Raw genomic sequence first — 12,279 nt, 5'->3', positions numbered from 1 at the left:
CATGCCCAGAGGCAGGGGCGGTGTGAGGGCTGCCAGTCTGGAAGAGATGGAGCCTCGCATTCCGGGGCAGGAACCCAGACTTGGGCAAGTCATGGCCATTGGCTGGACCCCCTCTCTGGACCTTCCTGATGGAGGTGACCTCGGTGAAGATGTGGAATGACTCAGTATTGCAAGGACAAAAATAAGGTTCAGCTGCACATAACAGAACACCTTCCGGGAGCGAATCAATGAACTAGAGAACAAAAGAAGAATATGGAAGAACAACAGGACCCAAAGCTGCTTCTGGGATGAAATTAATACGAGACAGAGTCCTGATAAGATTGATCATGACCAAAGAGATAAGATGCAAATAAATAAAGTAAAAATATAGAGTGAAAAAGGAGAATAATATTGACTTAAGGGTTAAAAGTAACTTTAAAACTATTGTTGGGCTTCCCTGGTGGCGCAGTGGTTGAGAGTCCGCCTGCCGATGCAGGGGACATGGGTTCGTGCCCCGGTCCGGGAAGATCCCACATGCCGCGGAGCGGCTGGGCCCGTGAGCCATGGCCGCTGAGCCTGCGCGTCCGGAGCCTGTGCTCCGCAACGGGAGAGGCCACAACAGTGAGAGGCCCGCGTACCGCAAAAAAACAAACAAACAAGCAACTGAATTATGCTGATCCATCAGGGCCCACGTTTGAGTAGGGAAGGATGATTTGAGAGGATGCAGCTCAAAGATGGAGAAGACCTGCCTAGCTTCACTGGACCATTTGCAACCAAAAATAAACTTTTGTTGGGTTAAGTCACTGAGATTTGGGAGTTTATTTGTGACCTCAGCATAGCTTAATGTCCCCCAATTAATACACTGGGATAGGACATTGTCATTTAGCTAGTCAACCCATATTTATTGAGTTCCTACCATGATCTTATTTTGTGCCCTGGACGCCTCACTCCTAAGGAGGCGCTCACTCTCCAGGTCCTACAAGGGCAAGGTCAGCACCTGACGGTGAGAGCTCCTAAAACTTTGTTCCCTTAGCACCTCTGTTTCTGCATCCTAGTCCCAGGGCTGTAAGTCACTGAGGGAGCCAGGATTTGAAGTGGGAACTTTTTGGCTTACAAGCCTGAAATTTGCTTTCCGTAGTGCAAAGAGCCACAGTGCTCATTCTAGGGTCTTATGGGGGGCGGGGGCCGCGCTATAGCAGCAGCCAAAAGACTCACGCGCTCCCTGGACCATCTCATCCCTCTAGTGCCAAACTTGACAGTTTGAGGGCCTGAACCACAGTAACCAGTCAGCACAGTGGCGGCTCCTGCCGCGGACTTTCAATCCTTTGAACACGTACGGACAGTTCATCACTCACGCTCTCATCACCCGACGCCCTGCTGCCAACCTGCGGGCTTCCTGAACTGGCCAGGTCCCAGGGCCGCCCGCTGTCCACACTCACCCATCTTCAGTTATTTAGAGAGAACAAGTTCCAAGCAAAAACACATGCTCTGAATCCGAGGGGCCCCTCCCGGCAGGAGGCGACACTTCCACTGGCGTCTTGTTGCCTCTCTGGGCAGCACTGTCTTTCCTTCCCTCCCCTTGGAAAGCACACCCGGCCTCACCCCCTCACTGGTGGGGGAGGGACTCGTCCTCTGATACGATATCGCTGTGAGCAGTGTGCCTCTCTCCACCTCCTCCTCACCTCCTAGCTTCTCTGGTCTTCCTTCTTGTCTTAGAGGAAGAAGTGGTTCAGAACTTCCTCCCACGAAAACTAATCAGTGGTAACAGAGGTCAGAATAGTGAGTACCTTGGGAGGCAGAGAGTATAGTCTTGGAAGAGGCATGAGGAACTTTCTGGAAATGTATCTTGACCTGGGTGGTGGTTACATGGGTGTGTACTTATGTGAAGAGTTGTTGAGATGTACACTTAAGACTACTGCACTGTAAGCATTTCTGTTTATGTTACCCCTCAATTAAAAAAAATATATGCCACAGAGACCTCTCTGAGCAGTAGCAAAAATAAATAACCACAACATAGGTTTTGGAGTCATATGAACCTTCACTGAAAATCTGCCTCTGTTTTCTAGCTGTGTGATCTTAAGCAGTTATTTAACCTCCCTGAACTTCATTTCTTTTTCTTTTCTTTTCTTTCTTTCTTTCTTTCTTCCTTCCTTCCTTCCTTTCTTTCTTTCTTTCTTTCTTTCCTTTCTCTTTCTTTCTTTCTTTCTTTCTTTCTTTCTTTCTTTCTTTCTTTCTTCCTTCCTTCCTTCCTTCCTTCCTTCCTTCCTTCCTTCCTCTTTCTCTCTTTCTCTCTCTCTGTCTCTCTCTCTCTCTTTCTTTCTTTCTTTTTTAAAGGTATGGACTGTGAAGATTAGAGACACCACTTCTTATAAAATGTACTTAGCACAGGGCTAGCTCCCACTGGGTGCTCAATACACAATCACTTTCATTGTTATTAAAACCAGTGACCCTAGCAAGGATAGGATGCGGGAGTGGTTTTCCCTGGGGACAGACAATAAAAGGGGTACATTGTCCATAGAGAATTTAAGGATAAAATTGATGATAAAAAAACTCTGCTTTTTGTTATCACTATGCACTGGCAAATCTAAATAATGTCAGCTGGAAAATGCTACATCCTGAAAAAATCTTTTATTGGTGTACATTCTAAACAATTGTTGTGGTGACTGCTGAATTTTAATACTATGTAGGTAAGCTTCAAATTAGCACATTTTAATTTCTTATCCTTTAATAAACCTCTTCTACATGGAAGTTAATCTGGAGAATTTCTAGGAATACAGTTACCGCGAGCACAGGTGGAGTCAGGAACACATGTTCACAAAGAGAATCAGCTCCTAACAGTTCGAAATCTTTCGTGCTTGCTCCAAGTACAGTTCCTGTCTCCAGCCCTGCGGTATTACATATTTCTGCATCTCACTAGTAGATTCAAAGAAACAATGACTGTAGAGTGATGGTGAAGATGAAGATATATGTAGTTCAAGTCTGTCATTCTAGGCGACTCCTTGGAATTTTGATTTGTGTCTAAAATTTAGAAAAGTGAAACAGTGTGAACTGCAAAGGGTAACGTTTTTGCCTGGTAAGTGCAAATTCTAGTTCATACATGAAACATGTGTTTCATCTCAATGATTACTGATCATACTTTGTTGTATGAAGGAGATGCGTGTTCCAAAATGATCCACTGTGTGTGTAAAATATCCTAGGCATGCCTCTGACTCAAGCAAAAGCATTAATAAAGAACACTGTATCTCCTTCTCCCCAAGTCTGTGGACGCACAACCCTCACCCTCAGTCACTCCCTCTAGCCATAAATGATCAAATCCCACATTTTCATCTTCAGCCTCCATCTGCATCAACTCCTTCTCCTGGAATTGCACCCAATACCAAATCACTCTTCTTCCTTGCCAAGTGCCCATTATGGACCTTTCTGCTGTCCAGCTCCATCGCTTTGAGATTTGGCGTACTGGGGGAGATGATGGGGGCCAAAGCCTTCTCCAGCCACCACGTGACACCACCGCTAGTATTATCTTTGCCAAATTCTACAGTCAAAGGTCATGTCTTTATATCTCCCCCATCCCAGTGGCTGGGGCATTGCAGATGCCCCTCAAATGCTGGTGGTGTGAATATCATGTGTCTTACTTCCCCGTGTATAGCACCGTGCCCCACCTCACTGTCAGCTCCAGACACACCAGGCATCTTTGTCTCCCAGAACAGGCACTGCTCTCATGCTCTCCCCCACCTCTAGGCATCTGTACATGCTGTTCCCTCTGTCTGGAATGTTCTGCCCTCTCTAACACCTTTTCGCCTTGGTTCCTCCTCCAGAGATCTGGCCCTTACCCTCGGTCTGAAGAGGACCCCTCCTCGATATTCCCAGAAAGTCCACCTGCTCTCCCACTGTCCCTTCCCCCTCTGGGTTTGCCCCCTCTGCAGGGGCTGGAGACGCAACAGTGGGGGCCTCAGAGCTGGTTGAATTCAGCAAAATGGATCTGGTTCTTCCAGATCACCTAGCAGGGCCCAGCAGGAACGGGCACACACTAGGTCCAGCCTGCACGGGCTCATCCACCACGGGCCACCTTCCAGAGCCCAACAAGCAGGCCATGGGGAGGCCCCTTGTCACCAAAAGCAAACAGGCCTCCCAGGGAAGTTTTGCTCTGGGTCACACCCGCCTCTGGATGGCTGCCAATCTTCCTGCCAGAAACCGCAGGCCCGCCAAGGCCGCCCGGAGTCCAGGCCACGAGGCTTAGAAGGACTCGGGTCAGCTTTGCAAAGGGGGTGTCTGCTGAGCACTTCCTGGATCAACAGCCCCCCGTCCCTGGGGTCAGGCAGGGGGGCTGGGGCTGGGTTGCAGCTAGAGAGGCCCCTCTTGGGCTGGGAGGAGCTAGAGAGGCCCCTGCCAGCCTGTCACAGGCTCTTGGCACTGGCACTGGCTCTGGCTTTCACACACACACACACACACACACACACACACACACACACACACACACACACACTGGCAAGCACCCCCCAGGTGGCCTCCACAGTCTCACCTTCAGGTAAATGGGCTCATCAGTGGGAAGATGAGAATGGGAGAGAAACAAGGGCTACAAAGGCCAGCATGTGTGTGTGCGTGTGTGTGTGTGTGTGTGCATGCCTGGGAGTGACCTCACAGCTGCTGGAACATAAAGACTTACAGGTCCTGCCTCCCAGACTCAAAGCTGGCTCCGTGGGGACACAGTGACATGAGAGGCACACCACAGACCCACCTCCTGGCCTTCTCCCTCCTCTGCCTCTTCTCCAAGGTAAGGGGGCCCCAGGCCCCAAAATGTACTGCTGGCTTCCTTGGTGTGGTGGGGAAGGTGTTAAATCACAGCCAGGGACCCCCTGGGAGAATTCCTGCAGGCCTCCTGTGTGGGGCTCAGCTCAGCTTCCCTCCCTGATGCCCAGACAGCTGCCCCTGGCCAGCTCTGCTGTGTGACCCCAGGCAAATCTCTTTCCCTCTCTGAGCCTCAGCTGCTTCCTCAATTGAATGGGTATAATGTTCATGGGGCCTCTGTGAAGATCGTTTATCATAGTTCATCTACAGTGCTTAGCACAGGACCCGGAACATGGCAAATGTTTAAGAGAGGACTTTTATGATGATTACCAATCCCCATAGCTCCTCTACAGACAGAAGTGGGTCTCCTCATTATAGATGGGGAGACTCAAGACGTGGCCTGCTTTGCCTGTGAGCCAGGATTTGAATGGATGCTGGTGCATAGCTGATTGGAATGTTCACACCACAGGGGCATTAATGCTGCTGGGCCCTCAGGCAGTGGGTGGCCTGCTGACCCTAGCTGGAGGGGGATAGGGAGACAGCTCCATGGAATAATGACCTTCTCTCCTGCATATTTTCAGAGGGCTTGTGGAACATCCACCTTGCCTACCATGACCACTAACCCCATAAGGAATTATTATCCCCTGTTTTCAGTCAAGCGAGTCTCCGAGAGGGTAGGCAACTTGCTCAAAACCACACAGCATCAGAGCAATAGAGGAGGTAGAACCCAGGATAGGCCTGGCTGTGAGGCAGGGGGTACTGCAGTCTGTGTCTCTCCACCCCCAACCTGGACCAAGGCCACGGTTGCTGAGCCTGCCATCACCTTAGCAAATGTCAGGCTCCTGGCGTCATGGGTATCGGCCCCCCACAAACCACGACCTCACTGTATTTTCACGCTCCTTTGAGGATCACAGGCAGGAACTTTTCTCTATCCTGGGTCCAAGCAGTGGTTGGGGGAAGGCTGAGAACCCTACTGGCATCCTAATCCTGCTGTTTGCTCTTCCAAAGGGGGTGTGCAGGACATGATTCCAGGGAGGGTAGCGTGGGTAGCCGGAGCAGGGGACTTGGGGTTCTGGGCTTAGGATTAAAGGAAAGACCAAAATGAAGCTGTCCTAGACTCACCGTTCACCTCCCCCAGCCTTCTATTCTTCCCAGGCTCCAGGGAGCCAGGCAGCATCCCACACAGAACACAGGAACTTAGTCATCACACACATGAAAGCCGCAACAATCCGCAGAGAGAAAATTCCAAGCCTTGCAGGCAGGGCTTAGGCCTGCGGACAGGGGCAGGCGGTAGAGACCTGGAAACAAGCCAAGTCACGTTGACCTAGAGCTGGCGGTGACCTCATTAAATCCTTGTCACGACTCCAGGGCAGGTGGTCTCCACCCCATTTTACTGAGGAGGAAACAGCTCCCTCCCCACGGAACAGTTCAGTGAAGTGTCCAAGGTCACACAGCAAGTCAGTGGTAGAACTTGGAGTTCACCTCTTGCCCAGATGATTCCCTGTCCAGGGCTCTTGCCTCCTGGGGACCACAGCAAGGGTCTGGGGAAACCAAGTGTGTGATGGGGCAACTTGAACGTCGGGATGGGGTGGTTAGAAAGGGCACGGAGATAGAAGGATACCAGAGAGGACCTATCTCTTCTTGGCTATGCGGAAACACCCTCCCTGATATCTCTCTTGAACAGATGGGTAAATCGAGGCAGAGGCTAAGTGGCATCAGAGCCACTAGGGGACAAGAGGTAGGTGTGGCAATTAAGAGACTGGGCCTTGGATTCACATGAACCTGGATTCTGATCCTGGCTCTACCGCTTACTGGTGATACCACTACACTGCTTTAAGCTTCAGTTTGCTCGTCTTTAAAATGGGCATAATGCTTAACTTCCCTGGCAGTCCAGTGGTCAGGACGCCATGCTTCCACTGCAGGGGGCCCAGGTTCGATCCGTGGTCGGGGGACTAAGATGCTGCATGCCTCACAGTGCAGCCAAAAAAAAAAAAAAAGAATTAAAATGGGCATAATGCTGGTACCTCACACTGGAGGGTTAAATTAGCACATTAAATGCTCGGCACTCGGTGTGCCCATGGTGAATGTCAGCCATAATCATCGGGGTTATCAGTGGCCCCTCCTGGGCACGTCAGGACCTGCAGATCCGGCCCCTGTCAAGCTCTCCCCGTAGAGAGAGCCCAAAGTGAGACCCCAGGTGCAAAGCAGAAGGCTTATCTCCCGGCATCCCCGCTTTCAGGAGGGAGGGACCCAAGAGTCAACCCAAGTTCTGGTCAAAGGCCCCCCACTTCCCACCAACCAAGAGAGCTCAACCTCTGGTTTGGAAGGGATGCCCAAAGTCCAGCCGATTTTTTCTCAGCTCAATTCCACGTGAATCACCTCTGAATTTATTAAGATGCAGATTTAGATTCATAAAGAAGGGCCCTAGATGCTGCATTTCTAACAAGCTTCCAGGTGATGCAGCTGCTGCTGGTCCGGACCACACTCTGAGGGGTGAGGCTAGACCATCTTCTCTAGAATCTGGTTATCACTTGGTCTCCTGCTTGAAATGCCTGTGGGAGTGGAAACTCGCTCTTCGTGAGGTTCCAGGCACAGAGCTGTACACTTGCAACTATTATTACCAGTGCCATCTTAGATGGGGGCCCTGTGAGTGCCCCCTGGTCTGCGACCCCCACCGGAGGCTGGTCTGCCAATTTGGGGCAGCCCCTAGTGGCCAGCCTGGGAACTGCAGAGGTTTGCAGGATAGGGAGTCCTAGGGGTAGGAAAGGTGAGGATTAGGGCAAAGGGGTCATTGCCTGCTTTGGGGCCACACAGGACATAGGAGGTCATTCATTTCATCTTCCTAAACTGCAAGTCTTCCATCTTCTGCATAAAGCCCTCCAGTCCTCCAAGGATCCATAGATGGGGCCACTGGTAACATCTTGAATTACGCATGGTCCTTGGTCCCTACCTTCCAATGGACATGTGGGGAGCCCAGGGCATCTGGTTTCTGGTTTGGTTGTGTCACTGTCCTGAGTGAGGAGGGGCAGTCAGGACACCTGGATTGATACCTTGAGCCTGCCCCTGAGGGTGAGTTCCTAAGGCTTTTCCCTATTACAGGAAATGTCTATCCCAAATCTGGGTTCCTGGATCCCCAATGAGGAAGCAGCCTCCCAGCCCTGCAGCTAACCCACTAGGACTTTGTCCCTTCCTCTACCTGGAGCTCAGTTCCCCCATCTTTACATGGCAGGGGGAGGGATTCAGACTGGAGCAGAGGTGCCAGTAACCTAGCTGGGCATCAGAAGCCCCTGTTAGGAACAGATCTGAGGGCTCAGCCTCTGGAAGTTCTGATTTGGTAAGTCCCAGAGGAGGCCTCGGGGTCGGTATTTTACCAGGTTTCCTGGATGACTGGATGCTCATCCAGAAACATATTCTAGATTGTTCCAAAGATCAAAAAACACCCATGATACTGTTTGATTTATTCAGCCCTCAAGATAAATACCCACTGTCCACCTGCTAAAAAGTGAACAGCACCCTGTCATTTTAATCCTTCCTTTTGTTGCTTTTACCCTCCTGTAAGCTCCTAGAAGGCAGACCCTAAGCCCTTTATCGTAATTCACAAGAAAGATCATTATAGCCAGATGCACGGAGTGTCTACCGCACGCCAGGCCATGCGCTAAAGGTTTAACATGCATCATTTCATGTACTCCTCAAAACAATCCTCCGAGTTAAACATTATTGCCCCCTTTTCACAGATGAGGAAATTGAAGCTCAGAGAGCATAAGTAACTTCCCCAAGATTGCTCAGCTAATAAGGGGCAGAGTTAGTTCCGGAACTCTAGTCCAGAGCCCTTGCTCATGACCACAGTGCCGTGCTGTCTCTTAGGGAGTGCCGTGGGGCTGCCGGGGTCCAAGGCCAGGTCTATGTGACTCCAGGGCCAAGGTGTGAACCCTACACTGGCAGACAAGGAGTCAGTTGTGAGGGGCTCACTATCCACCTTGAACGACCATGGCTGAGTGAGGTCTCTGTCTCTGCAGGTGTGTGCCCAGCTGTGCCCAACACCGTGTACCTGTCCCTGGCCCCCACCCCGATGCCCACAGGGGGTGCCCCTGGTGTTGGACGGTTGCAACTGCTGCCGGGTATGTGCACGGCGGCTGGGGGAGCCCTGCGACCATCTCCACGTCTGCGACCCCAGCCAGGGGCTGGTCTGCCAGCTCGGGGCGGGCCCTGGCGGCCGGGGGTCCGTGTGCCTCTGTAAGCAGGTTTGCGGGACTGATGGAGGGGGTATTTGGGGGGGAAGTCAAGGCCTTGAGGTCCTGAGTCCAAGAGAAGCCCTTCTCTCACCCAGCCAAACCTGGTGACACAGGGTTCCCTAAGCTCACTCCCCTCTTCTTTTCTTTTGTCTTTGCTCAGATCATGGCCACCACCCAAACAACCTACCCTCCTTCTTCCTGTCTGTCCAGATCATAGCCGACTTTCAAAGCCAAGCTCAAACACCTCCTCCCCTGAGCAGCCCTCCCAGATTTCTCAAACCAGAAGTCATCATCCCTTCCCAGGACCCTCACAACACTCTTGGGAAAAATGAAAGGGCAACTCCCTATTTAGGGCATAACCTGTGTCAGGCACTGTGCTAAGCATTTACCTCCTAAATCACATAATCCTCACAATAATCCTATGAGGTAAGTACTTTCAGACCCATTTTATAGATAAGGAAACTGAGGCTCAGCGATACTAATGGACATGCTTAATGTTACACAGCTGGGGACTGAGTCAAGCAGGCTCTAAAGCAACATTCCATTCTGTCCTCTTCTGGGATTGGGAGCCCTTGGACAGTCTGATCCCGAGTTTGCTATTTGCTGGCGACCTTGGGCATGTTACATCTTCTACTACCCTAGGCCTTGCGCCTTCTGGGGATTTAAATCAGGGGTTCTCAACTTTGCTCTAGGACTGGATAATTCTCTGTGTGGGGCTGCTCTTCTGTGCAGGACTTTTAGCAGCATCCCTGGTCTCTACCCACGAGACGCCGGGGAGCAAAGTCATCCCCAGTCGAGAACCACTGCTTTAGAGAACCATAAAGAGGTGAGGACTGTTCTGTTCCCTTTTTCTCTTTTTAAATAATAAGACTTGTAGAGCAATTTACCACTCTCATCTACACAGCTGTAACACTTAAAAAAGAAAAAAGAATGAGAGATAGAGAAAGAGAGGAAGAAAAGCCCATGAATCATTGACAATAAGTCTATCTACAGGAAAAGCCTTGTTAAAAAACAAAAATTATAGACATAAAGTTACCAACAGTAACTCCCTGTAAAATACTTTTTTTGATAAGGGGAGTATACTAATGAGAAAGGGGCGATGTGTTTTATAAACTTACAGATGATTGCTAATAAAAATGTATCTAAAGAAAAAATCAGACAAGTAACACTTAGCTTACAAGGCTGTTATCCAGCTAAGCCGTGACACATGTAAAGCGCTTGGCAGAATTTATTTATTGAGCACCTGCCTAGCATTTACCATGTGCCAGGCACTAAGAGTTTCACAAATATCACCTCATTTCATCTCTCAACAACCATATGAGGTAGGTCCTAATGTCATCCCCATTTTGTAAATGGAAAAAAAGAGGCACAGAGAGGCTAAGTAACTTGCCCAAGGTCACACATCTCAGAAGTGACTGAGCTGGGATTTGAATTCAGGGAGCTGGCTCCACAATCTTTGTTTCTATCACTCTACCGCCTGACGCTCAGTATATGCTTAGTACATAGTGGCTGTTACTGTCACTAACTTTATTAAGGAGCTTTTTGTATTCCGCCTTGATTCAAATTTCAAATACCTGGAGGCCAAGAATTTACCTGGTCCTTGCTCCTTCCTGCCACTTCCAGCCCTGGTCAGGCAACACAGTGGTACTCATGAATGTTTAACGACTGGAACCAAATTTGGAGGCTGGGAGCTAGTGAAGCCACGGATGAGCCAGAGCCAGCTAAGACCTCACAGAGGCTGAGTCTAGGTCTTGGCTCTGGAGGGAACATGCTTCCCCAAATCTCTCCTCTCACAAACTAGTTGGACAGCTCTTCCCTGAGGACCAACTCCGAGCTGCGTGTGTGTCCAGCACGAGCTCCCGATCTCCCTGGCATTAAACGCGCAGCTTCCCCAGCTTAGCCAAGTGCGTCTCCATCACTCCCGTGGCTCGGCCTCAAACTCAGGAGTCATTCTTGACTTCTCTCTTTTTTTTCACATCCCACTCACTACCCACCAGCAAGTTCTTTACAATATTTCAAGAATCCAACATTTCTCAGTCCCTCAGCTGCTACCACCGGGTCTGAGCCCCCTCATCACTCATCTGGATCTTGCAGAAGCCCCGTAACTGTCTCCCTGCTTCTGTCCTTGGCCCCTAGTCTGTTCTCAACACAGCAGCCTGAGGGCTCCTTTAAATACATAAATCAGGTCACAGATCACTTCCCTCCTCTGCGTAAAAGCCTCCAATAGCTTCTCATCTTCTCAGAGTAAGAGCCAAAGCCCCCTCAGTGGGCGACAAGACCCTGCAGGATCCTGCTCCTGTTTTCTCTACGACCACATCTAACTCCCTCTCTCCCTCCTGCTCTCTGCTCCAGCCACAACGGCCTCCCCGCTGCTCTTTAAATACTGAGGTGAGGCACGCTCCCACCTCAGGGCCTTTGCACTGGCTTTTCCTGCTACCAGCACTTTTCCCCCCAGATATCTGCATGGCGAGTTCCCTCACCTCCTTCACATCTTTACCCAAATATTGCCTTTTCAGTGAGGCCTTTCCTGATCACCACATTTAAAAACTACAACCCTGCCCTCCTTTATTTTTCTAGCACTAATCACCATCTGACATCACAAACACCACCTTGCTTCTTGTGTTTATTTCCACTGGAGCGAAAGCTCCAGGGAGGGCAGGATTTGGGCTGGTCTCAGTCACTGCTGTATCACAAGATACCTAGAACAATGTGTGGCACGTAGTAGGCACTCAATAAATAACTGTTGAATGTATGAATAATAACAACAGTTCTGGTGGGGCTAGCAGTAACAGGCACTGTTTATGGAGCATGTACTGTGAACACATCCTTTATAGACATGATTTCATTTTAACCTTAATAATGAGGGAGGTCCTATTATTATCCCTATTTTGCAGATGAGGGAACTGGGGCTCAGAGAGGTTAAGTCACCTGCCTAAGGTCACACAGTGTGCAAGTGGCTGCAGGTAAAACAAACAAACAAAAAACAAAAAGACCCTGTTGTTCCTTCTCCTGCAAGGGACTCTCAGAGGGAAAGAAGGATGCAGAAATTACCAGATGACAAGGTTGTGCCCTAAAGTTATTTGGGGGAAGTTTCTGGACAAGGGGGCCGTTGGAGAGGGCCCAGAAGGAGAAGTAGGGTTTTGGCAGCAGTATGTGTGTATGGGTGGGGGGATCTCAAATCCAGTACATTTGAAGGTGCCTGATGGTGTCGGGGACCACGCACATGGATTCACACAGATCCCGGGGTGGAGAGTGGCTGCCTGGGGATCATTACCTACCTCCC

The 12,279-nt window shown here is 50.1% G+C and overlaps 1 protein-coding gene and 1 long non-coding RNA gene across 2 annotated transcripts in view; one reads left to right on the top strand and one right to left on the bottom strand.

The window, feature by feature from the left end:
- LOC132505350 (uncharacterized) overlaps positions 1–12,279 on the bottom strand; it is a 71,333-nt gene that overhangs the window by 46,660 nt on the left and 12,394 nt on the right. The window lies entirely within an intron of this gene.
- The window catches only part of CCN5 (cellular communication network factor 5), a 9,146-nt gene continuing 1,079 nt past the window's right edge, over positions 4,213–12,279 (top strand). Inside the window, exons 1-3 of the mRNA XM_060123588.1 lie at positions 4,213–4,504; positions 4,637–4,750; positions 8,781–9,005. Of these exons, the coding sequence (XP_059979571.1) occupies positions 4,691–4,750; positions 8,781–9,005 (285 nt within the window). The 5' untranslated portion in view covers positions 4,213–4,504; positions 4,637–4,690. The remainder of the gene's footprint in view (positions 4,505–4,636; positions 4,751–8,780; positions 9,006–12,279) is intronic.

This window comes from Lagenorhynchus albirostris, chromosome 15 (assembly GCF_949774975.1).
Source record: "Lagenorhynchus albirostris chromosome 15, mLagAlb1.1, whole genome shotgun sequence".
NCBI lineage: Eukaryota > Metazoa > Chordata > Mammalia > Artiodactyla > Delphinidae > Lagenorhynchus > Lagenorhynchus albirostris.
Note: the sequence above shows the minus strand (reverse complement) of the source record. Positions and strands in the feature narration are given on the sequence as shown.